Source organism: Lepidochelys olivacea, assembly GCF_965140295.1.
Source record: "Lepidochelys olivacea isolate rLepOli2 genome assembly, chromosome: 5".
In the NCBI taxonomy this organism is placed as follows: Eukaryota; Metazoa; Chordata; order Testudines; family Cheloniidae; genus Lepidochelys; species Lepidochelys olivacea.
Window position 1 is genome coordinate 43,295,338 of NC_140415.1, and position 27,642 is coordinate 43,322,979.

General features: G+C 40.8%; 1 protein-coding gene across 1 annotated transcript in view; it reads left to right on the forward strand.

Moving 5' to 3' along the window:
• MAST4 (microtubule associated serine/threonine kinase family member 4) overlaps positions 1-27,642 on the forward strand; it is a gene marked incomplete at its 5' end in the record, with an annotated part of 455,430 nt that overhangs the window by 97,667 nt on the left and 330,121 nt on the right. The window contains one exon of the mRNA XM_084627959.1: positions 12,264-12,417. Within this exon, the coding sequence (XP_084484085.1) occupies positions 12,264-12,417 (154 nt within the window). The remainder of the gene's footprint in view (positions 1-12,263; positions 12,418-27,642) is intronic.

A 27,642-nucleotide genomic window follows, 5' to 3' on the forward strand; every position in this document is an offset into this window, starting at 1 on the left:
TTCCTACTTTCTCAATACCTAATGGTTTATGTTGTGCTTTAGCAGAGAGCACAAACAAACACAATTGCCAAGACTCTGCTACTATTAGACAACAAGGAAGTAAAACGGTCACACTGTGCTGTATGAAGGAACAAAAATGCATCTGCCAAAAAGAAAAGTGTGTGCACACGAGAGGGGGGGGAGGGGAGTGTTACTTTCAGGCATTTAACAATGCAATAACAATTTAACAACTGATAGAGAATAAACATTAAAATCTCTTTTAAAAAAAAAAAAGGTAGTGAGAGAAACCCGTGTGCATAGCCTTTTTTTATAGCTGCTTTTTTTTTTTTTTTTTGCCTACAGGCAAATCAGTAAAAGAGTATCTTCGGTATTTTGTCCTTTGAGGAACCAATTGCATAGCTTTCTTGTATCAAGTACACATTCTAGACTTCATGTTAAATATTGGTAGTAGTTTTCTAGCAATACTCTATTGGGCAATGAGCACTGCTGTTTATAGCTGGCACACCAGATTGCAAGAAGCAGACAGATAATTATAGTGTTTTAGTTTATCTGTGGAGACTGTTTAAATTTGAAAATTAACATTTTCTTCAGAGTTGCTCGCTCTTTAGCTGGCATGTCTTGTTGTATGGTAACCAAGCAATATTGCCCTCACCCTGTCTCCTCTAATTTGTTTTTCTAGCTGAGTTCAGAACTGTTTAGATCTCAGGCTTGATTAGTGTGGAGCATTAATTTTCTGTTCAGAAAGCTGAGTTTGTCCAATTAGTCACATGGAACCTAGAAGGCTGCAGGCATATGTGGGGCTTCTGTGGGACAATATAACATTCTGTAATTTATCCTGAATGTTTGCATTTTCCCAGTAATAACACTGAATGCACAACAGCAAATTTGGCTCCTTGCCCCCTCAGGTTTCACCAGTCCAGGACTGATCGGTTATGTTCTTTCTGTAACAGAAGCCTAGAGTGTTTGGCACACCTGTCTGCGGGCTTACTCATGAAACTCCCTCTGTACTCATTTAGTTTCTGCACAAGACAGATGTAGTAGTAGACAACAGTAAGATTTCAATACCTCAGAGCACTTTTTCTTTCCCCCTGTCAAGATGGGAAAAGGAAAAGATCACAATACAAGAAGGGAAGGGAATATCCTTCCTGCTGAGCAGTATGCCTCAAACCCACTGCTGGCTCAGCATTCACGATACAGGGCATTTCCAGCCATCTAAATTTTGTTGAAAATTATTTAGCTGACCTAATACTGCTGATTGGCAATTTCTGTGTTCAGTTTGTCTGTTTCTAATATCAATTAAATTAATTGGAACCAAAAAAACCTGCTATTCCACTCTTGATTATTGTCTTTCACAAAGGTTGCAGACATATCCTCGAGAGTGAGCGAGTGCGTGTGTGCATCATTTCTATGTGTAAATGTAGGCCACTGTTCAATATTTGGGGCCTGAGTCAGCTGTCGTAATGATTTTTTTCATTAGTATAACTCCACTGTGACCCAGGGACACTTTGGTACCAACTGGCAGAAGGCAGAAAAGGGTGCGTAGGGGTTTATGGGGATCTCCTGGGTCTGATGTCTACATAGTATGTGCCAAACAGTGGCATGTGAGGTCTCTACCAACAGCCAGTAATGCAATTATCATTCTAATAGTTGCAGGATGTATGCATACATATTTAAGGAATTATGTAGCTATACTGAAAACTATGTTCTTAAGGTATGGGAGTTCAGATAGGTCACCAGAAGGTGATTAAACGGGTTCTGTTTAGGCCGGGGATAGTAGACACTTTTTTCTCTGGCTGGTCATTGTGTGTTGTGTGGCTTACAATGTAAATCTGTTGAGCCTGATACTAATGAAGAGATTGTGAATTCATATGAGAGAAGATCTGCAAGAAAAAATCAAATGTAGCAGGGGGGCATCCTGTTTGAATAAAGACTATGAATTTTTGGGGTGTAACTGGGGGTACGAAAGCTTATGCTCAAATAAATTGGTTAGTCTCTAAGGTGCCACAAGTACTCCTTTTCTTTTTGCGAATACAGACTAACACGGCTGTTTACTCTGAAACCTGGAGGTACTGAAGTATACACGGGATTCTTCACCAAGGAGACAAACAGTCAGTGTGTTCTGTCTTTTATGAAAGGAGGGTCAAAGCATTGATAAAAGAGGCTGGAAAATGCTGCAAGGTATTAGCATGGATGAGCTAAACTCCATTTGCCAACGCAGCATCTTGTTAGTTAAGTCTAGGCTCTAAAAAATGTGTAAAAATTTTATTTTACATTTAACCATTTGTTTCTAATACTTTCACTTGCTACTTCTAGAATCTCTATACTTTGTTAAATAAACTTCCTTGTTTTCACTATAAATATATCTTTAAGTGCTGTGTGTTACATAGAGGGGTAATCTGAAGGGAAAGTGGTAAACTATTGAATCCTGCTTTTTTTGATGTGTACTGCTTAATCTGTCAATTCTGAGTGTCCAGTGGACCAGGGACTGCGCAGTCCAGAGAGAGGCTTGGGGGTTGGAGTGTTTTTATTGCTAACCTCTTAAAGGAGCCCATGTAGGGTGAGAGGGCAGTGCTTGTATTTCCCACAGCTTGTGGAGTTGACCCAGTCAGGCACAGACAAGGCTTCCTCACTCTGAGAGCAGGAGGTTGTGGTGTCTGCCATCAGCTTTAAGTGTACTGTGATTCTCAGTGGAGCACTATTTAGATATTTCTTGCACATGTGAGAGAGACCCTTCCTGGTATCCACAGTATGCTGTTTCCATTCTTTTTTTAAATGCCTATTCTTAACTCCAGTTTGTTTCTATTGGATTCTGAGTTGGTAGCTGTGATAACCGAGAGATGTGATTTTCATTGCTCAAGAAGGTTTGCACACAGTTAGGCATGTGGTTTGGGTGATTCTCTATTTAAAAGAAGACTTGCTTCTGATTTTCTTCACTGGTGTATTTAATGCTATGGTTCCTTCACTATTCTGCTTAGATGACTGCCAATGAAGCAGCTTATCAGCATTTTTATACACACTTCAAAGGTAGCTGTTACCAAAGTATCTGGGCTCTTCCTAATTAAATTTAGGGAGATTAGTTCTTTCAAAGAATAAGAACACCTCTCTCTTCATGTTTAAACCAACTTGGGTGGTTTGACTCTGAGTATCTAGCTGGGGCCATTCCATTACTGAACCTCTGAGCTTGACCCTAGCTCTTATAGGGCTTTAGAGATCAGGACAAAGGAATCCAAAACGGAACCAGAGCTACACAAGGATCCCAATGGAAATATGAAGAAATGGAGTGATGTGTTCTTATTGGTTTCCTCTTCTGTAAGTGAGCAGTTGCTTATTGAACTTAGCTGTAACTCCTTGGTGACCACAAAGGACTCTTTCTGGCACGGCTACTATTTGGGAATACAGAAGAGATCCGTATAGTTCAGCGGGATCCTGAGGTTGTGCACTGCTTTGATAACAAAGGGCAGGCATTCTCTATAAAGTGAGATCAGAATTCCTACTGGATGCTCAAATTCTATCCAGGTAAGACTGACATGATTCTGATAAGCAGAGAGAAGAATTTTGAGCAAGATACTTTTTATCCTGCTACACTGTTCCCTTCAGTTATTGAGATAAGTGGACATCCTGGTGCTTACATTCCTAACGACAGGAATTGGGTCTTTATTTTAGGGCGTCTGCTTAGCACTAAATGCACAGCAGGCACTTTTCATTTTCAACCCGTAGTCTGTACATGTTTTGAGGTAATTGTACGTTTCTCTTTTTTTACATTTGATGCCTGATGGTTAAAAGATTTTTGGTATGAATGACAGCAAACACTGTATTTAAGAAATGTGTGTCTGTATATGGTTTGTATGAAAGATATGATAATGATATTAAATCTTGCTACATTTAAGAGTAACAAATTAGACACCCGCAATCCTAGGTTTTGCATGAGTACTTTGGGATAAGTCATTTAAAACCTACACCTCTATTTTAATGCTAAATGGGAAATCTGAATATTCCTTCTATTTAGAGATTAGAAGTGGTCAGAAAAGGGAAGTATTTTGAAAAACAAAAATGTCTTTTAAAAAAAAAAAAGTTAGAGTGAGCCTCCCAGCCCAGGTCAACAGTTTCGTTCAAGCTTGGGTGGCTAACCTGAGCCTTGGTTCGTGGCACAGTTTCCACACTGCTATTTTTAGCTCGCTAGCTCAAGCCTCATGAGGGTGCATCTGTCTACCTGGTTTGAGAGGCTTGCTTCCCACTGCAGTGTAGACATACCCATAGTTAGAAAGATTTTTTTTCTAATATTTAACCTAAATCTCCCTTGCTGCAGATTAAGACTGTTGCTTCTTGTCCTACTTTCAGTGGACATAGGGAATAATTGATCACGGTCCTCTTTATAACAGCCCTTAACATATTTGAAGACTGTTAACAGGACCCCCCTCGTTCATCTTTTCTCAAGACTGAGCGTACCCAATTTCTTTAACCTTTCTCATAAGTCAGGTTTTCTAAACTATTTATCATTTTTGTTGCTCTCCTCTGGACTCTGTCTAGTTTGTGCACATCTTTCTAAAGTTTGGTGCTCAGAATTGGGCACAGTGCTGCAGCTGAGCACTCACCAGTACTGAATATAGTGCAACAATTATCTCCTGTCTGACACATGACGCTCCTATTAATACACCTGAGAATATTATCCTTTTTATCAGATACTTCACATTGTTGAATCATATTCATTTTGTGACCCACTATAACCCCCAGATGCTTTTCAGCAGCACTAACACCTAGCCAGGTATTCCCCATTTTGTAGTTGTGCATTTGATTTTTCCATTTTAAGTGTAGATCTGTGCACTTGTCTTTACTGAAATTCATCTTGTTGATTTCAGACCAGTTCTGCAATTTGTCAAGGTTGTTCTGAATTCTAATCCTGTCCTCCAATGTGCTAGCAACACCTTCCAGCTTGGTGTCCTCTGTAAATGCTATTTAAGTATATTCTCCACCACTCCATCATCAAGTCATTAACGAAAACATTGACTAATAGCGGACCCAGAACAGACCCCTGCAGGATTCCGCTATCTAAGTCCCACCTTTAATCACTATTATTCGAGTATGGTCTTTCAACCAATTTTGCATCCATCTTATAGTAATTTCATCAAACATTTATCTAGTTTACTTATGAGAAAATCACGTATGACTGTGTGAAAAGCCTTACTAAAACCTAAATATATCATGTCTACTGTTCCCTTCCCACATTAGCTGGGCAAGTCACCTTTTCAAAGCAGGAAGTTAGGTTGGTGTGGCATGATTTGGGTCTTGACAAATCCATGCTGGCTATTCATTATCACCTTGTTAGCCACTCAGTGCTTGCATACTGATTGTTTCAGTATCTTTCCAGGTATCAAAGTTAGGCTGATTTATTTGTAATTCCCTCTGTCATCTTTGTTATCCTTTTTAAAAATAGGCAATATGGTTTCCCTTCTTCAGTCCTCTGGGACCTCACCCATCCGTCACAGGTTCTTGAAGATAATTGCTAAAGTTACAAGATTGCTTCAGCTAGTTCCTTAAGTTTTCTAGGATGAATTTCATGAGGTCCTGCATACTTGTCTTACACCCAACTGAGCTAAATAGTTTTTTAACCTATTCTTTCCCAATTTTTGGCTTGTACTCCTTCCCTAGTGGTGGTGGTGGTGTTATTAATAGTATTAAGTATCTGGTTACCATTAACCTTTTAGTGAAGACTGAAGCAAAATAGACAATAAACACCCGAGCCTTCTTGATGTCATCAATTATTAGCTCACCTTCTCCGCTCAGTAGAGGCCCTATGTTTTCTGTCATCCTTCTCTTGCTCCTAATGTATTGATAGAGCCTCTTATTGCCTTTTATGGTCCTTGCTATGTATAATTCATTTTGTGCCTTAGCCTTTCTAATTTTGTGTCTTCATGCTTGTGCTATACTTTTGTACTCCTCCTTAGCAATTTCCACTTTTTGTAGGATTCCTTTTTCAGTTTCAGATAATTAAAGAGCTCCTGATGAAGCCACAGCCTATTTCTCTTCTTTTTAACTTATTACTATTTGGATGACTACATGATCTTAATTTATTAACTCAGCTACACTTTTCCCTCCTGAAATCCATAATCTTGTGTCTGCGACACTACTGCCAGGCCCCTGGTTTTGGGCTACGGTGAAAAGTAAGCTGCTGTTGTAGATGAACTTCTAAGAAGAAACATTTTGTTTATCTGATTATGAAGTATGACGAACAGAAAAAAGGAGGATAATATCCGTATAGATTACCATGAAATGTCAATTGCACTTCAAAAAATCAACATCAGCTGTAGTCTGTAACTGTACTATCTTGTATAAATGTTTAGCATTCATAAGGCTTCACTGTTAACCAGTTGACATACTTGCTGTATCTTTTTGACATGGGTAATAGTTACAGCTTGGCATATAGATGCATTGCAGCCCTGGAGTCTTAAATATCCACCTGTCTTGCATGGTGAATTCTATTGATTAACATTTTGCGTTTTTAAAAAAAGGAAAAATCCATCTTTCCTGCAGAACAGGTGTACTTTTAAGGATCCAGGACTATACTAGTGTCAGGACAAGGCAAGGGGAATGCCTTTTCAGGAAACAGCTGATTCTAGACACAGACATAAATAGAATCATAGAACTGGAACTCGAGAGGTCATCTAGTCCAGTCCCCTGCGCTCCTGGCAGAACTAAGTATTATTTAGATCATCCCTGACAGGTGTTTGTCTAACCTGCTCTTAAAAATCTCCAATGATGGAGACTCCACAACCTCCCTACGCAATTTATTCCAGTGCTTAACCACCCTGACGGAAGTTTTTCCCAATATCCAACCTAAACCTTCCTTGCTGCAATTTAAGCCCATTGCTTCTTATCCTATCCTCAAAGGTTAAGAAAAACAATTTTCCTTCTCCTTGTAACAACCTTTTACATACATGAAAACTGTTGTTGTGTCCCCTCTCAGTCTTCTCCTTTCCAGACTAAACAAACCCAATTTTTTTCAATCTTCCCTCTTAGGTCATGTTTTTATAGCTCTTTTCCGGACTCTCTCCAATTTGTCCACATCCTTCCTGAAATGTGGCGCCAGAATTGGACACAATATTCCAGTTGAGGCCTAATCAGCGCAGAGTAGAGCGGAAGAATTACTTCTCGTGTCTTGCTTACAACACTCCTGCTAATACATCGCAGAAGGCTCTTTGCTTCTTTTGCAACATTACACTGTTGGCTCATATTTAGCTTGTGGTCCACTATGACCCCCAAATCCCTTCCCGCAGTACTCCTTCCTAGGCAGTCATTTCCCATTTTGTATGTGTGCAACTGATTGTATCTTCCTACGTGGAGTGCTTTGCATTTGTCCTTATTGAATTTCATCCTATTTACTTCAGACCATTTCTCCAGTTGGTGCAGATCATTTTGAATTATAATCCTGTCCTCAAAAACACTTGCAACGCCCTCTCAGCTTGGTATTGTCTATAAACTTTATACAGCGCCTATATCAAAATATTAATAAAATATGTGTTGAGAACAAATCAGTGGTCTCCTAGCTCTGTAGGGAAAATTCCTATAGAACAGAAGTGAGGCTGTCACTCAAATTCTGTCCATATTTTTATAGAATTTTTAACCAACGAGAAGAATTCTGTAGCGGGGATATAATTCATTATGCAGTAGAGAATTTTTCAACCCATTCTCTTTACATCATTCTCTGTTACATTCTATAGGTTCTTAGAATACTTTCTATGTAACCCTATTGTTTCCTGCATATTAAATTCTTTGACTTCTTGTGATGTGGGCATAGCTACCATACCCATGCCTCTTCCATGAACACAGAGTGTCTGACACCTCCTTGCTTGTAAACACCAGAGTGTACTTTATATACAGTCTCAGTTCCTCCACCAGTACATGTCAGTGCACCCACCTCCCCCCCTTTTGCACTGTTTTTGAGCCCTGCAGCCCCTTCTCCAGTGGTGGTGATGGTAGGTGGGAGGGGATGGTTGAGGTATCTACTTACAGAACTCCCCTCGTCAGGCTATCCTAACTTTGTTTAACTCTCCTGCACCTTTCTTCCTTGAGCACTTCTTTCCTGTGCTCTTTTTAAACCACTTGCCTGTTAATGGAGTAATTAGATCATTAACTTCCTAACCTCATTCTGCCCCAATAATCAGGCACATCCCTGACCAATTAGACTTTCTCTGAGTGGTGGGGGGAAGGGAAGGGAGGAGGAGGAGGGGGGTGGGATGCCCTATTTGGTGCCAGTAATGTCCAGAGTTGTGGGTCAACCACCATCTCTCAGCACTCTGTCATACTAATCATAAGAGATGAGACTTGCAGTGCAACTTACTTTATTTACTAGGTAGACAAGCCATTTGTTTTCGTGAAATATTTTCAAGATGGTATTTGGTTGCGGGCGGGGGAAAAACAGCTTCCATCTTAAAAAGGGGATAACTATGCTGACCTTTCATAAAGCACTAGATCTACTGATCAAAAAGTATTATGCAGGTACTAGGTGTTTATTTTATTTGTTTATTTTTAAATAAATTATTATTATTATTCCTCTTATAACAATGAATTTAAGCTAGTTTAGCGTATGAAATGTGTTCGCCTTCTCTTGGAGGAAATTCTTAAATATTTGATACCAGGAAAGCATTTTGCATAAATTCAGATTCATGCACTTATAGGAATATTAGCAACAAAGGCATTAATAAATGGTGTGCACTAAGCTAAAAATACAGTTCTTGCCTCTTTTGTATAAATTCAAAGACTAATATTTAATTCACAGTATGTTCAAGATATAGAACGCTCAAATATATCCACTTATCTATAAGATAAATTTTATGTGTACCCATTTTACATCCCTGAGAAGTATCTATTCTTGTATTCCACAAGTGGGCTCCTCAGAATGAGGGATTTTTCTGTGTAACTTGAGCTGTATCTCAATTTAATAAATTAGTTTTGTTTTTGTGCGGTGTCAGAAAAGCTAAGTAATACATAGCTTTTTCGTAATGTCTCCCCAATCACTATCATACATTTCCCTCCCCCGCCGTCCAGTCTTTGAAGCTGATAATGACTAACGTGGGTGGGAGACAGTGGGTAATGTACATTCAGAGAAAGTCAAATTTTAAATTCAGCCCAGATTTCTGCCTCTTGGAGTTTGTGCAGACTAACATAGCAATTGTTTTCTGCTACCTTATTGGCTGGCTAGCTGTACTGTAGAATCTGGTTATGTATACCTCTCTCTGGTTATCCATTCTGCATGAGTGCAGCATCATGACATCCCCAAACACCTAGCAAGGACACTACTATTATGAAGATGACAACTCTGCTGGAATCTACTGTCAAGGGGTGTGTGTGTGGTTTATGTGCTGAACAGAAAAGACATGAACACTTTTGAACTGTTTAAATATTTGAGGCATATTTTAAACAAAAAACCCTTCTGTCTCTCCACCTTTCTTTGGGATAAGTGTTTTTATCCCCTAGCTAATTGGAAACCTCACTTTTCTTGTGGTTTTACAGATTCCAGAAAAACGAACAGTGAATGAGCATGGATTTAATTGAAGTATGTCTTTCCATTGCTTCACTATTTTAAAATGTGTGAAAGTCTTATCCATGAGCCAGTACATAAAGTTAATTTGACCTAATTACCATTTGTTTTTAAGATGCACACGTACCACACTGCTTAAAACACATCTTCAGAGTGAAAGAAGCATTTCAGGAAAGCGGGAACTGTTAAAAATGTTTCTCAGTTGGTAGTTGTGCTTCTTTGGAAGCAAACACTTCACTTGCGTGGGGGACTGTCCTGTTGTGGATAGAAAATCTTTTTACTTACTGCCTTAGCTTTGGCTTGCAATGAGGTGCAAATTTTGTAAGGAAAGTACTGTTTCAGTAGCCTGCAAAGGATAGAACCTTTAGGCTCCTTTCAAGGAGATATGTACTATACATTTCATTACATAAATAACTTTCTTTTCCTCATCAGAAACCAAAACAATCCTTTACAATAGTTTTAGAAGCATTTTGTTTCAGGATAAATTGACTTTCACCTTCTCTAAAACTAAAGCTATGCAACAATATGAAAGATGTAATATGTTAATATTGCCAAGTAACTGAAGATGGAAGTATGAGATTAGATTCTTTGAACTATATTATTACAGCTGATGAGACTTGTTTTTTCATGACCAGCTGAAACACTGTTTCTGGGAGTGGCTAAGTCATTATGCAAGGTAGCCTGTTTCCTCTTGTTTTTTCCTCTCCCCCCCCCCCCCAGATGTTCTGGTTTAACTTGGATTTAAACTTGAAGAGTGGTCAGTTTGGATGAGCTATTACCAGTAGGAGAGTGAGTTTGTGTGTGTATGGGGGTGGGGGGGGGGATGTGAGAAAACCTGGATTTGTGCAGGAAATAGCCCAACTTGATTGTCATGCACATTGTGTAAAGAGTTGTCACTTTGGATGGGCTATCACCAGCAGGAGAGTGAATTTGTGTGGGGGGGTGGAGGGTGAGAAAACCTGGATTTGTGCTGGAAATGGCCCACCTGATCACTTTAGATAAGCTATTACCAGCAGGACAGTGGGGTGGGAGGAGGTATTGTTTCATATTCTCTGTGTATATATAAAGTCTGCTGCAGTTTCCACGATATGCATCTGATGAAGTGAGCTGTAGCTCACGAAAGCTTATGCTCTAATAAATTGGTTAGTCTCTAAGGTGCCACAAGTACTCCTTTACTGTTTGTAAACTTAATGGTGTGTGTGTGTGAGAGATTTGATCTCATCTCTAGTTCAAATAGGTTCCAAAGGACTGATTTAAACCCCTATCCTCAAAGAAGTTTAGAAATAGGAGCATTAATATGTTAGCCTTGATTTTGATCCCTAATTTGCGCTGGAGTATGTGTTTTGTTTGTAAGATTACTTATCTTAATCTAGCTAAAGATTTTGTGTTGGACCTAGTCCTGTGAATTAGGAACTGAAATCCTGGCCCTGCTGACCGATGAAGCCAAGATTCACCCCGTGGTGTCTAAGCACTGCACAGAATTAAAAAAAAAAAATCCTGGCACAAAATCAGTTCCCCCCACCCCCACCTGCTCTTGAGACAGTGGAGTGGGATTTTGAAATATGAGCATTGATTTTGACCATCTTTTATTGAAAAGATTTTTTTTTTTTTTCCTTCTAGCTATCCAGGCTTTGGACTCAGTCTGATCTTCTAGCAAGTGATCAAATGTTTCCAAAATTGTCTTAGTATTAAGATAAAGAAATTTAAATTAAAAGCAATGAAATTAGAGTGGATGTTGCAAAATATTATAGCAGAATGAACAAATGATGTTGGAGTCAATCATGTACATTACAGAAAAAAGTTATTTGAAAAAATTCTCCTTCTACCACATTGACCAAATTCCCACCCTTTGCTTCCACCTCTACATTTTTATTACTAGATACTTACATCTTTTTAAGAGTTCGCCCTCTCTTGCATCCCATCTCATATTTGTGAAATTTAGAACAATCTCCACATTAATCAAATTGTTGTCACAACCAGAGGACTGTAATTTTGGGTACGAAGAAATAGGATGAGCGATAATCTCCTAAATAACAAACATCCTTATTTGTATTTCCCTTGAAATAAAGACAGTAGAAGTAAATGATTTCACTATTTGCCGAATAATCTTTAAATGGAACATTTTACCTTGTGGTGTTAGTGGAACTTTAAGTTCTTATTTGATGTTTTAAATAGGTTTCCTGTTTATGACATACTGCCATCTGGTGTCTTTTTTATTTAATGTTGCAGTATATACATGTCAAAAACTGTTTAAAAGAATGGTTTCAGAGTAGCAGCCATGTTAGTCTGTATTCGCAAAAAGAAAAGGGGTACCACAAGTACTCCTTTTCTTTTTGTTTAAAAGAATGTTATTTAGGCAAATCACTCAAAAGTTATGAAATTGTTGGTTTTATGAAGGCCCGTGCAGACTTGATTCTGGCTCTGTGTCTCCACCCTGAATGAGGCAGCGGTTCTGCATGGAAAAAGGTGTGTGATCACATAATGGAAAAACTGTATCTTAATGTACAAGGGTCCAGACTTAAGGTTACACAGGCAACAATACTGGCATTTCCTGATTTTTAATGCTTCATTTAGCAATATATAATTTTTTAAAATGTAATTTACTTTGTGAACCCACTGCTAAGTTAAAAAAAAAAAACCCTTCATACAAATATAATTTTCATGTTGACAGTGTCTTTCTATTGTGGGATCTATCCTTAAAGAGTATGCATTTTTTGTTTCGTTGCAGCTTGATCATATATTATCTCCTCCATCTATGCTATTTCGGAAATCCAGCAACCCTGAAGTCTCTTCTGGCCCTGGAAAGTCATTTAAGTTTAAAAGACAGCTGAGTGAAGATGGAAGACCATTTAGAAGAGGAAGCCTTGGAGGAGCTTTGACTGGTGAGCATAGGAGGCCTGAAAACTAAAAGCACAGTTGATCTGTTTGGACCTGATTTCCTTGAAGGTCTAACAGTGCCATGCAGCATCATGTACACATCTCTGGCCTCATTTGTCTAAGATGTTTTTCTCCCTTTCAAATCCCCCAATGAATTTTCTTTTGTGTGTGTGAAAAGACTGGGACCAGCCATTAGCTGAGTTACTCTCTGTGAGCTACAGCAGCAATCTCAACACTGAAGCCAGAGTTTTCAAAAGCGCTCAACCCCTCGTAGCTCTTAATTGTTCTCGGTGAAAGCTACAGAGTGTTGAACGCTTCTGAAATTTGGCCACATGTTTAAGAGCCTAAATGGGAGCTATTGATTGCAGAGCTCTTTTGAAAATCTGGCTTTGAGTCCACAAAATGAATATGAAAAAGTTAAGTCCAGCTAGGCACAATTTTTTTATAATGATGAACCAGATAATGGTAGGCCTATCAGCCTGACATAGACCCTGGGCCAGATAATGGAGTGGCTGATACAGGTTTGTATTAATAAACAGTTAAAGGAGGGTAATGTTGTTAATGCAAATCAGCATGGGAAATAGATCTGGTCAAACTTACTTAATATTTTTTTAATGAGATTACAGGTTTGGTTGATAAAGGTTATAATGTTGATATAATATTGTTAGACTTCTGAGAGGTATTTGGCTGCATGACACTTTGATTAAAAAACTAGAATGACATAAAATTAATGTGGCACATAATAAATGCATTAAAAACTGGCTAACTGATAGATCTCAAAATGTAAATGTAAGCAAGGAATAGTCATCAATGGGATGCATTTTCAGAGGCATCCATCAGGGAATGGTTCTTGGCCCTATGCTATTCAACATTTTTATCAATGACCTGGAAGAAAGCAAACGATCACTGATAAATTTTGCAGATGACACAAAAATTAAGAGAGTGATAAATAATGAACAGGGCAAATCACTGATTCAGAGTGATCTGTATTGCTTGGTAAACTGGAGCAAGCAAACAATATGCATTTTAGTACAGCTAAATGAAAATATATATACCTAGGAACAAAATAATGTAGGCCATATTTATAGAATGGGGGAACTCTATCCTGGGAAGCAGTGAGTCTGAAAAAGATTTTGGGGGTGTGGTGGATAATCAGCCGAGTATGAGTTTCCAATGCGACTCTATGCCCAAAAGATGCACAAACATGGGACTTTCTCGGGTAGGAATAGAGAGTACCCGAGTCTCCCATGTTTGTGCATATTGTTTGGCTATCTCAAAAATTCAGAGATGAAATTCAGATTAGAGAATGAGTATCATGTTAACATTAAAAAAAATCTAAAATGAAAATCTATGCACCTCTAAATATATGCTAATTAATGCCACAAAGGATGAAAAAGTGACTTGAGCTGTCAGTATTAGTGCTTTCCTCTTGGTGCCAGTTCCAGCATTTTAAAATGTATTTATTCTACCCTTCATACCATTTTTTGCTGTTTTTTCCTGTAACTTGGGTTTTGTCCAGTTCGTCTGACAAACCTAAAAAGAATCCAGAAATTGGCAGTGACTACAGTAGAACCCAATTTCTCCGACCCTCCCATAACTGTGTCTCCACGCTTACCAAACAACCAGGACTCTTAGGCCGTAGGCAGACAATCTCTCCTGTGGACATTAAATGGTGCTGCAGCATTGCATTTTCCCATTCTCCGGTTTATCTGGAGTTTTGAATATCTGGTCTGGCCCCGGTCCCAATTACACCGGATAAACAGGGTTCTACTGTGTGTTAATCATTGGATTAGAAGCAACTGGAACATTCCAAGGGTACAATATCTATACATACTTGATGGAAAAGAATGTGAAACACTGCATTGGCTCTTAGGTTACATGGGGGAAAAGATATATACTACAGTGGAAAGTCTCTTGCATCAGAATATTAAAACAAACATGATTTAAGTTTCATCAGTATAAACAATACCATGTTCTTTGACTCGTCTCTCATCAGGAGTTCTTTTATTGATCTTTGTAATATAAATTGTGTTTTCATGTTTTAATAGGTTTTAGTGACAGAAGTGTTTTTGTACCACACTTATTTGTAAACTTAGTCTGCAGTATAGGTGTGCATTATATCCGGCTTTTCCTGGCAAAAGCTACTCTATAGATTGGTTCAATTGACTTAACTGATGCTTCGCTGAAACTAGAGGTAGCCATATGCTAGTTGTGATTTCAGAAGATGCTTTTTGCCCTATAAACTAGAATAATGGTCTTTGTGAATCAGATTTTCCCTATTTCCAGAGAAGTAAGGGGCAAGTCAGCATAATAAAGGTGGGAAACAAACCTACTCTGCCACTGTAAACATGCTGGTCTTTAACACGGTTCTTGAATTCCTGTTGGTCCTTCAAAAATGAAACAGACCTACGTTTTGTCTGCTTGCAGTGTGTGATAAATAGCTTTAAAGTTAGGATTTGGGAACACAGTGAGTAATAGTATTTACTAGTGTTTAACTGCTTCATTATTAATGCACTTTCAATGAATTGAATACCCCACAGGCTTTAGGACCTTACAATGGCTTATACATCTTAATAGCTTCCTTGATGCTGATCAATTAAATCTAAATCACTATGGCTCCAGAGATTTCTTAACATTATTTTTAGGACTGTCTGAACTTTCACAAATCAACTTGTATCAGTGTATATCAAAAACATTTACAAGCATTCTTACAACTGCCCAGCAAGATAGGGCTGATCTTTTCAGTGTTACTTTATGCTCTCCCATCTACTTGTATCCACCTGTTGTTGTCTCGTTATATATTCTAGGTTATATGGTCTTCGGGGCCAGACATTCTTTGTTCTCCATGTGTATAGTGCCTAGAACAATCCTTGATTTGGACCTCCTAGGTGCTACCATGATACCAATAATAAAAATTGGGGGTATGTGTTTTAGAGACAGCTAAAGTGAGGCATGCCAGGAGTCCTGACACTGTCTCATGCCTGAAATTGTTCAGTTTTTAATTGAAGACTAACTTTTTTCTCTCTAATTTCTGGTTCAGGATCAGTGCTTGGGGGAAAAAGTACTTGTTCTGAATGCATTTGGTTCATCAGAGTGCCTAGACTTATCAGTTGGAAAGAAATTTAATCTTTAAAAATCACATAAATCTGATTAGTGTCTTGCTTTATTCCCAGTTTTTATTCCATTAAGTTTTTATTAGTGGCCACTGGGCTGAGAACCACTAGCAGAGCAGTAGAAATCGCTAGTTTGGAAGCAGTTTGGAATACCAACTTCCAAATACAGTAGTATAAAACATAAGCGGCAGTTCTAGCAGTTGAAGGTATTGCCTGCTAAAATGATGTAAAGAATTCAAGTGGCGGTGAGGAGGGGAGAGCAGGAGGGAAAGATGTTAACTAGAATAACGTTCTAAATCAGTCTTGGTGGTTCTTTGATCCAGGACTTTGCCAGGCCTGTATCATTCATAGCCCTGTTGGCTGGGTGTCTGTTGATCCCGTGGGTCTGTGTGTACCACCTGCTGATGCTTCCCTTGCACAGTTGGCACAAGGAACCTCCTCAGCACTGGGAACTTCTTCAGTATTGTCTTCTTTATTGCTGTTGGCGCCATTGGTGTTACTGTGGCAGCATTTGGCACTCACTGCCTTCTGTTTGGCACCATCAGTCTCCTCGATGTTGCTGCTGACTTCAGGGTTGATACCACTTCCAGCACCGGAAATGACAGAGGCATACTCAGGGCTGTCAGCACCAGTTCCCTCTTCATCGTGGGCTATGGATGAGTCAGACCGGTTACTTACACCCTCAGGACTGGCTCCACTTTTATCCTGTGAAGCTTGGGACTCCTCAGCGTCTAGGGCAGGATCTTCCTCTCTTTGCTCTCCATTGCCTGACATGCATCGGGGCTGTTCATGGAGTGTTATGGGTACCAGGATTGGCGCGTGGTTGGGATGCGAGCCCTGTAGCTCAGGGCCTACTAGCCACCAATGCACTATTCATATTAGTGGCCTCCTTGGAATTGATGGATGCTTCTTCAGTACTGGAGGATTTCAAGGCATACCAGGACCTTTTGCAGCACAGGGTGGCTTCCCTGGATATTCAAGCACAGTTCCTGCAGGTTGTTGGATATCCTGCAGCCATTTGCCCCGGGAAGGTAACCCTTCCTGTTAGTGATGCGTTCCTAGCACACCGGCTTTGGTACCGCCTACTGTGAAGCACATGTAGAAATGGCACTTCATTCTGGTGAAGGGATTTGAGGGTGTAAAATTCCCTGGTTGTAACCACAGTGAATGATAGAGCCCAGCAGGGCAGATTTAAGTCCACTTCCATTAAGAAGGACTCTAAATGGATGGACCTGGTGGGTAGGAAGTTTTATATCTCTTCTTCCTTGCAGATGCACATTGCTAACCAGCAGGTGTTGCTGTCCAAATACGATGTGAATTGGACGGCTGTGTTTAAGTTTGCAGACCAGCTGCCTGAAGCCTCAAGAAGGCTTTTGGGCATTTATCATTCAAGGCTGCTTAGTGGTGAAGACTTCATTGCAGTCTCTTTTGGACATCATGGATACTTTGGCCAGAGTGATGGCCTCGGTGGTGACCATGAGAAGGGGTCCTGGTTGCAGAATTCAGGCACACGTCTCTATGTGCAGCAGGCCATACAGGATTTGTCCTTTGGTAGCCGAGTGCTTTTTTGGACAAGATGGACGAGACTCCACGCTCCTTCAAGAACTCTAGGGTACCCTATGGTGCTTGGGGATGTGATGTGTACACCAGGAGTGCAGAGGCATCACTATGGTGATCAGCAGTAGCAGTGCTGTCCGCAGCGCACATTTGGGCAGCCTTTCCTTCCCTCGATGCATGTCACGCTTTTCTGGACTGTGTCGGGGCTCAGTGGTTCACATACTTAATACATCACCATAATGTTGTTGGTATGTGAACAGATAATGGGGAGCCACTCCAGGATGCTCTGCCAAGAGGCAATCCGGTTGTGGCACTTCTGCATTGAGGAGAGTATCACTCAGATAGCTGACCACTTGCCCAGGGTCTAGAATCATCTTGTAGAGCATCTCAGCAGGAATTCTTCCCTGTCTCATGAGTGGTCCCTAAAGACAAGTATCTTTTGGTCATCCTTGCAGTTCGGGGCATTCCAATGATTGACTTGTTTGCTACGAGGGACAACAGGAACCATCATCTGTTCTGCTCTCAAGGGGGTCTCAGTCCAGGCTCCCTGTCCAGTGCTTTCCATCTCAGCTGGCAGTTGGCTCTCCTGTATGCTTTTCTTCTGATCATCTCACGTAATCCTCACGATGAAGGCAGACTGGGCCATGCTCATTCTCATTGCCCCGATGTGGCTGAGGCAGTAATGGTTCTCTTACTTCACGCTGTCAATTCAGCCTCCCATACCCCTTCCTCTCCATCTTGACCTACTCTCACAGAATCATGGTCGCACCTTACATCGCATGCTCAACTCCCTGCATCTCATAGCTTGGCTGCTTCGTGGCTGAATGAGGAGGAAGTGTGGTGTTCGACTGTTGTTCAGCAGAAAGCCCTTTACCAATATGGCCTACTCGGCTAAATGGAAGTGGATTTCGGTGTGGTTGTTGGCCGCAGAATTCAACCAATGCTGACTTCTATCAGGACATCCGTCTCCATCATCCAGTCTGAGAACCTGTTTCTCTGTGGAACCTTAACATGGTTCTAGCAGCTTTAATGGGACCATGTTTGAGCCCCTGGCATCTTGTCCCTTTCTGCTTTTGTGTCAGAAAACTTCATTCTTGGTAACGATAACATCTGCAAGGAGAGTCTGTGGATTGCAGTCTTTGATGACAGAGCTTCCTTATACACAGGTCTCTAAGGTCAAAGTGATTTTAAGACCACACCCCAAATTTTTGTCCAAAGGGATTTTCTCAGTTTCATTTGAACTAGGCAATATATTTACCTGGTGTTCTTTCCTAAGCTGCTTTCATCTCTGGAGGAGCAGTGCCTCCATGTGTTAGAGGTCACCCAACATCTATCTGGACAGTTCTAAAGTATTTTGTTTTTTGCCTCACCTGTTTGTGTCATATACAGATCATATGAAGGAACAAGTGGTCTCTTCACAGACTATCTCTATATGGTTAACATTCTGTATCAAGACTATATATGAAATAGCTTTGGTTATGCCTCCTCAGCGGCTGTGAGCTCATTCTATGAGAATGCAAGCAATGTCAATGGTATTCCTTAGTAATGTATCAATTCTGGACATTTGCAGGTCTGCTACTTAGACATCCATCCATACATTTATGAACATTATGCCATTACAGCATCTTCCGGAGTGGATGCAAGCTCTGGTAGAGTGGCCTTTCAGTTCTTGTTTAGAATACGACTAGGCTTGTGGGTCTCCCCTAGATATATAACTGTCTCAAACTCTCCTCCCACCCTCCCTTCCCCACTTCAAGGAACCTGTAACTAAACGGCATTTACCTGTGGTGCACTTTGGCTGCCATACACTTCCTGCAACAAGGAGGGAAAGTTCTCAAAGCAGGGAAAGTAATCTGAGCCACCACATGTGAGAATGAATTGTCTACTGTGTCTGTTGAAAACCATTAAGCAGTTCCTGCTCCCTCTTCTACTGACACATAGTGCCTCCTTTGATGAAGGGTACCTACTAGTCAATCTGAAACACACACAGTAGGCTAGCAGGTCCTCAAGAAACAATAACTTGATGCTAATTATCATGCTAATTACTGCTCTGTCTAATCTTTTATTCTTGGGCAAAATGCCATTTCCAGCAATGTCCAATATCCTAACTGCCCTATATAGACCCTGCTGACATACTCTAAAAGGTAGTTTGAGTTCCCACTAGCAGTGAGGCTATCGCATCAGGTATAGAGCCTTGCCTTCCACAACTCTGGGAACACATTGAAGTGCCTAGCCCATGCCGCTACCCATAGCGCCATGGCTTCACTACAGCTGTTCAAGCTAGCTTTAATGTATGTAGATCAAAGCTAACTTGGGTACACCTACACATCTGTCACACCTTCCCAGCTGCAGTGTAAACATGCCCTTGGGCACGGTGTACATTAGAGAGAGTGCAAGTACGTCAATGTAAATGCCCTGATGTAAAGCAGGGGTTACCCCAGAGTGACTTAATTATATATAAAATATGGCCTTCAATAATTTAATGTACGCATTCAAATACATAGAACTTTCTCTACTTTAAGAGATGGAGTGAAATTTATTCCTTCCAAATCATAAATCTGCACACACAGATAGCCTTCCCCCTTTCTTTTTGACTGAGGACAGTAAAAAAGTGCTTAGAAGACCAGTATACTGTGGTGGGGAAGGGAATTCAAGGGTCCCCCACCCACCAAGTATACCTTGCTACCAGTTCACTTCCAATCTACATCTAGGGACTGTGTGCCTGAACATCTCAAAGCTAACCACCACTCCCAGGGAAGAACATGTCAATCAGGTATTGCGTAGGAGACATCAGTTTTTTTTTGTGAAATCAAATGTTCTAAACTAATATTTAAACAAAAATCTGATTTTAAATTATTTTTTAAAAAATCAACTCTTTTTGGACCAAGCAATAAATTTTGTCCTTGTCTTAATGAGAACCTAAATGTATTAAGAAAACCAAACAAAAAAACCCCCTGGCTTTTAAATCGTCGTCTTAAAAATTCCAGTGGCGTGGAGATTGGAGCTTTAAAACTTGTTTCTGATCAGGGGAAAAAGTAGTTAATTGAAAAGCTGCTTTTCTGCAGTGGCTGCTTTCCCTGAGCTTCAATAACTTCAAACGGTTGCCTACAATCAGAGGGTTTGGAGATCGTTAGTATCAACAGAGCTTCTACAGGCTTTAGTCTGCTGTGTTCAGAGACATTTAAATGGAATTCATAGCAGAAAATAGTGCATTTCTGTCTTTTTTTTTTTTTTTTTTTTTTTTTTGTCATGGGTATGTAAGTATGTTGGAGGTTAATGTGGCTAACTAGTCCCAACATGCAAACTAAGATGTGTTTAATTTCCGTGCTCCATTGTTCATCAGGCTAATGGGCCATCATGAATTATCATAAAATTATTTAAGATTTTTTTGTTCAGTTTGTCCAGTTGCTCTAATGAGACACTACCTTTCTACTTTACCATTAATATTCAATTACATGCCATTGTCAGGGATTTAAATTTTGTGTTGTATTGTGGGTAATTCCATGATCCTATGCTGTCCTGTTGGAGAGCTCTATTACTTCTACTCCACAGTTCCTTCTCTGAGAAACGTCTGTGTCTAGCAACAAAGACATGGATGCTGTTTTTCCCCACTGGTGCTGAGGGGAGATGTTCAATGTTTTGAGAGTAAACTTTTTCATTTTCCTTCAAATATTATCTTATGCAGCTGCCTTGCTTGCTTAGATGCTTTTTTATTTGTAAGTTTATTATTTCATGTATTGGTCCTAATACAGAGTAGTTATCATATTAAAAGATCTAATTATTAGCAGAAAAAGAACATTTAAGTTCTCTTTTTCTTTCTTGGTTCGCAGCTTTAATGCTCTTTGCTTTCAGTGTTTCAGAGAACCCATTATAATTCTATCCTTTTGATTAGCCAAGTTCTCTGTTGTTTAGATTGTGGTGAGATCAACTGTAGGTAGACATCAGCCGCAACTTAATTATTGAGGAGTAATGCAGACATTTCTTTACATACTAACAATACTTGGCACATATATTATAGCACCTTTCTTCCAAGGTGTCATAAATATAAAGGGAAGGGTAAACCCCTTTGAAATCCCTCCTGGCCAGGGGAAAGCTCCTCTCACCTGTAAAGGGTTAAGAAGCTAAAGGTAACCTCGCTGGCACCTGACCAAAATGACCAATGAGGAGACAAGATACTTTCAAAAGCTGGGAGGAGGGAGAGAAACAAAGGGTCTGTGTGTCTGTCTATATGCTGGGTTTCTGCCAGGGATAGACCAGGAATGGAGTCTTAGAACTTTTAGTAAGTAATCTAGCTAGGTATGTGTTAGATTATGATTTCTTTAAATGGCTGAGAAAAGAATTGTGCTGAATAGAATAACTATTTCTGTCTGTGTATCTTTTTTGTAACTTAAGGTTTTGCCTAGAGGGGTTCTCTATGTTTTTGAATCTAATTACCCTGTAAGATATCTACCATCCTGATTTTACAGGGGGGATTTCTTTATTTCTATTTACTTCTATTTTTATTAAAAGTCGTCTTGTAAGAAACTGAATGCTTTTTTCATTGTTCTCAGATCCAAGGGTTTGGGTCTGTGGTCACCTATGCAAATTGGTGAGGCTTTTTACCAAACCTTGTCCAGGAAGTGGGGTGCAAGGTTTTGGGAAGTATTTTGGGGGGAAAGACGCGTCCAAACAGCTCTTCCCCAGTAACCAGTATTAGTTTGGTGGTGGTAGCGGCCACTCCAAGGACGACGGGTGGAATATTTTGTACCTTGAGGAAGTTTTGACCTAAGCTGGTAAAGATAAGCTTAGGAGGTTTTTCATGCAGGTCCCCACATCTGTACCCTAGAGTTCAGAGTGGAGGAGGAACCTTGACACAAGGATATCAAAGCATTGTACAATAATTAAGCTTCACCATTACCCAGTGAAATGAAAAGCATGAATTTTAGAGATGGGTAAATCGAACCTGCCAAGTATAGCTTATTTTGTGTGACACTTGTGCATTTTGTGAGCCTTCTCATGCCTGTTTAGGTGAAATGTCTCTTTAGAGAGAAGCACTCTCCAAATAGCCTTTGGCCTGTGTGAAGGTGCATGGAACTGGGAGCTAGAAGATTTTGGTTTCTGATGGTACTTCTACTGGCAGGTATTTAATATATCTGTGGAGTTCACAGCTCTCTGCTATTGGCCTGGTTGTTATATTGCTACCAAGCAGGCAGGCAGCTGTCATTGATCCACTTTACAGATGGGTAACTGAGAGGTCATATGAAGTGACGTCAGAGAACTCAGCTCTCCAATATGACCTATGGCTTATTCACTTTGGCACATTCATTTTAAAAGGCAGTGTAGCTATCTGTGTGCTTGGCTATGCTGTCCTGATCTATTCTTCTACCCACTAGACCAAGCTCTACCAGAGCCAGGAATAGAGCCCAGTAATCCTGATTCCCAGTATCCCACTTTTATGTCAGAAACTTCAGTGACAGCATTTTTACCATGTTTTCTTGGTATAAGTGCTTTCCAATCAGTGTAGAAAGGAGAAATGGATACTGTTCCCTTCTGTGCACCATCAGAATTGTTTACTGCGCCCAATTATGGGACCAATTAATTAATCTTGTACAACTCACTGAAGGCAGAGGAGTTGCATAGATGTCACTGGGGATATAGTCTGAAGACAATGGGGTGGTACAGGTTCTGGAGCCAGAAGTAGGCTTGCACAGTCTTAATTACTGTGCACGATGCATGGGAGGCACATTAATCTACTTGCAAACTAAACAAGACTTGAGTTTGACTGGAAACTTTTATCTTGTGTTTTGGTTTTTTAGGCATCAGCGTAGGGGTTTTTTCCATTGTATACGTGCTTGAGCGAGGGCATATCCCAAATGACTTTCACCTTACTAAGGCACTGAATGAGTGCAAACCTAGATATTTGTTCAGGTTAGTCTGTGTCCTTTTTCACATTTTCAGTCAGCACTCCCTGACAGTAGCTGCAGGGGTATCATTTATCCAGCTGCTGAGAGAAGATGACAGACTAGCTCTCAGAGAATACAGGCATTCAGTTGTAAAGGGAGAGAGGATTCACTAGCAAGGCAAACCGCAACCCAGAAACCCATTCCAAGAACTGTCGGCACCTACTAAGGCACTCTGTTGGTTTGTGTTGAACTGTTTCCAGTAGCAGCAGAGAGGGAGGAGGTAGAAGGAATTTTGCCTGTTGTGTAATGACAAACTGAAAATAAAACTGATTTTATGTATGCAATATTTAAAAAGCCCTATGCAGACAAAGTAAATACATTCTGCTGTGAAGTATAAATATTTATAATTTTAGAAAGTGTTTTTGATGCACTAATGACTGAGGTGATGTTTGCTTGCGTTTGTCATTGTCATGTTCAGTTATGGTTCAGGTCTTTAATCAGCCCTTATAGTCAGGGATAAATTTATTTTCCTGTGTGCTCCTAGCTAGATAATCACCCTATTCTTTGACGTTAGTGTGTCTGGATCCTGCTTCAGATGATCAGAAATTAGAGCAGAAGAAACTGTATGCCTGTCTCATTATTTTGCTTTTAACTCCTCCATTGCTGCTTAATTGTGCTTGTGTCAACAAAAGGCTTGAAGTTTACTATTGAGATCAAAGCATACTAAAGCAGCACCAGCAGAATATCTGGTTATCATCTAATAACAAAGGGTTCTTACTAAACATGACTTGCAAAAGGTGGGGAAGAATTGGGCTTAAACCCCTTTTAGCTGCTTTATGATGTATAAAGATGGCCTGAAAGTTATTGAAATCCTCCCCCTCTCTCTGTTTGATTTTTTTTATTAGAAACCTGGGTCTCATTTATACGGTTTCCTGGAGGACTCTGTAGATTACTTGAAAGTGGTAACGTGATGCCATGCAATGAAATCTGACTAATTGAGAATGTCTAAAATTCTGCTGCTTCTTCGGGTAGCTGCTGCTTCTTCCCTATGGGTGCTTTACTCCAGGTTCACATGCGTTTTTGTTAAGAGATTTTTAGATAGAAATGCCTGTTCAAGCCACATGTGTCCCACTCAGCCCTTGTGCCCCTCACCGTGGCTATATAGTGCTGTGTCGGCAAATCACCTTCAATTCCTTCTCAACCACCCTCGTCTGACATGGAGCCTTAGCAGAGGCTCAGTTGAGCTTACCTCAAATGGGATCCCTCTCTTAGTAGACTAAGCAGTTTAGTTTCTTATAGTTATACTCACTATTAGAATAGTGGTGGTAGTAGCTTTAGCTTTTAAAAAATCTTAAAATTTACATAGTCGTTTTTTTCTTGTTTTATGGACCATTGTCTTTGTAGTAGTTTCTCCCCTCCTGGGGACTTTATATTGCTGGGAGGGCATACCCAGTTCTCCTGGTTTTAAATGCTGCTCGGGGGCTATCCTGGTGAGTGACAGGCACCACCGGTATATTCGTTGCTTCAGGAACTCTCACATCCCCCAGAAGTGCAACTTCTGTCTGGTGTTAAAATCTAGGGTCAGAAAGAACTGGGAGATTAAATTCTCTCTTCTCATGATGGAGAGACCTCTCTGCCGGGCTTCTGATGCAGGCCAGAGGACCTTCCCTTTACACTGGTCTCCGAAAAAGTCAGCCCCTCAACCACTTCAGTGTCAAACTCTTCTAGGGCATCTAAGAGGAAGAGCCAAGAATCCTCTCATAAACACTCTGAAGTATGGACCTCGAGCCTTCCAGGTAGGGAATCTACCTCAAAAAAAGTACGGTTGCCGAATTAATCAGCTATTTCAGCACCAACCTGGTACCCACGAGGCTGCAGTCTCCTCAGGTACTGAGAGAGTCACTGGTCCAAAGACTCTAAAGTTTTGGGCTCTGACAGATCATTGGTGATAACAGGGATCGAAATGGCAAGAAGAGGTCTACCTCTCCTCACTCAGAACCAAAGAAGACCAATCTGACACTTTCATGATTCGAGGAGTGTCCAGTGAGTCTACAGTACTGTCGGTTTCCTCAGCCATGATCACGTCTGCCCAGGCTGCTGCCATGGTACTGACAACTCTCCTGGTACCACAGGAGTTCCGATTTCCTTGAGATCTTGTGGTGTCTGAAAAGTGTGACTCTGTTTGGTACCATCCCATTTTCAGTACGGAGGACCTGCATTTCTCCAGACATCCATTCAGTACTGACGGACTTACCTTCCGTTTCTTTTGGCACTCTCCTGCTTCAGAGTGATGTGGAAGAGGAGAATATTTGAGGACTCAGACTCTCAAATCTCAGTTCAGGGATCTCCTCTTCATTGCCAACAGGGTATTTTTGGGAGACTTCTGGGGAAACGGAGTATGCTCATCAGACACACTTGCATACCTCATGTCAATCATATGAACACTCTTGGGTGCCCCCACCTATACCAGGTGCACCCCCTCCGTGGCCTTATTGGGACCTGTGGGTGGCTTATCAACAATTCTCGGGTATCTAGTATCACCCACCATAAGGATAAACAATCCCCATCCTCCTCCCTCTTTAGAAGGCTGCAACCACTGGAAGAGACCTTCAAGGAATGGGAAGTGAGGGCAGATGAAGAGGTCACCCCACCAACCAATATCTCTTCTTTGTCCCCAGATGAAGTGGTTATGCCACCTCCACCATCCCTGGCTGATGACTTTGAGCAGCTCTAGGACTCATTAAGAGGATAACAAACTCCTTATGGATTCCACTGGATGAGGTTAAGGAGTCACAACATAAACTGCTCTATATCCTGCATACAGGGTCCTCTGCCTGGATCACATTACCTATTAGCAAGGCTCTGCTAGATCCAGCAAAAGTTATCTGGTATACCTTGACTACAGTACTGCCCATGTGTAACAGAGCAGATAAGAAATACTATGTTCCTTCTAAGGACTCAGAATTTTTCTTTTCGCATCCCTCTCTCAACTCTTTAGTTGTTGAAGTGGTTAATGAATGTGGAAGGCAGTACTGTGCTAAATTAGCACCCTATGATAAAGACCAGAAGCACCTCTATCTGTTTGGCTGAAAGTCATATTAGTCAGTCAGTCTGCAGTTCAGAATCTCCATCTACCAGTGTTAATGACAAAATATAATCAAATGAACTACTCAAAGTTGAATTTCTTTATTGAGCATCTCCCATCAGAGCACAGGGAATAGCTTCAGGTGATCATTGCAGAAGGCCAGCTTCTTGCCAGAACTAGGCTCTCTGGATGCTGTTGACATTGCCACTTGTTTCATCTCTGTGGTGGTAGTTATGAGGAGAGCCTCCTGGCTTCAGCACTCAGTGTTTCTGAGGGAAGTCCAGAACACCATTGAGGACTTTCCCTTTGACAGCTCCAAACTGTTTGTGGGGAATACGGGTGAGTCTCTGCACACACTGAAGGATTCCGGGGCCAACCTGTATTCTCTGGGAATTTACACACCTGCACATACAGGAAATATATAGTAAGTCTGAAACAGCTTAGAGATCTCACCCCACCCCACCTCTGGTCCCCAGAGACTGTGTGAACCCCAGCGTAGGAGGCAAAGGTTCCAGAGGAAGACACCATCTTCCTTACAGGCCTTGAGTTTGCAAACTTTGTTCTAAACACCAGTTTTGACAGGGTTGTTGAGGTTCTCAGTTACCATCCCCCTGCAGGCTAGCTGCAGTGATTCCTGTGCCTTCCATGCTTCGGCGACCTCAAGCCTGCTGAAAGTAGTGGAGGTGAACTTATCACTATGGAAAAGTGGGTTTTGGAGAGCATATTCACGTGATACTCTGTTCATTTTATTTCCGTCCTGCTGTCCAGTCCCCCTTCTCTGTCCATCTTCAGGGACCCCTCTTATTAACACCTTCGTAAGCAAGAAATAGGTTCTCTCCTACATGTTGGAGCTATTGAACCAGTTCCTGTGCAAGGGGTTTTACTCCAGCTAATTCCAGGTTCCAAAAATAAATGGTGGTTGGAGACCCATCCTGTATCTAACACTACTCAACAACCTTTGTGAAAGTACAAATGTTTAAAATGGTAACACTTGCAGCAATAATTCCATCACTGGATGAAGGGGAGTGGTTCTCAGTCCTTGACCATCAGGATGCATATTTCCATATAGCCATGCACCACTCCCACAGAAGATTTTTACTTTCACCCTAGGTCAGAACCGCTTTTAATACAGAGTGCTTCCATTCGGCCTCTCCTCTGCTCCCAGAGTCTTTTCAAAGTTTGTCAGTGGTAGCAGCTTGCCTTCCCATAGAAGGAATCTTGATATTCCCTTACTTCCATGATTGGCTGCTGAAGGGGGGCTCTTACACAGAGGCCTCGGTGGCTACTCAGAAGGCCATAAACCTCTTCCTCAGGCTGGGTCTACAATTGAATGCTCAAAAATCCACGTAGGCCCCACTACAGACTGGAATTCATAGGAGCTTATCTTAATGAAATATCATCCAGAGCCTACCTCCCTATTCATGGATTTATAGTGCTATCCAGTTTAGTCCATACAGTCCAGCTCAGCACTTAAACATTGGTAAAGAACTCTCTTCAGCTGCTGGTGTATATGGCAACTGGTACTTTTGTGATAGTCCACACAAGATTGCCTGCTTGCGGGAATAGGCAGTCCTGAGCTACCCTTGGAGGCAG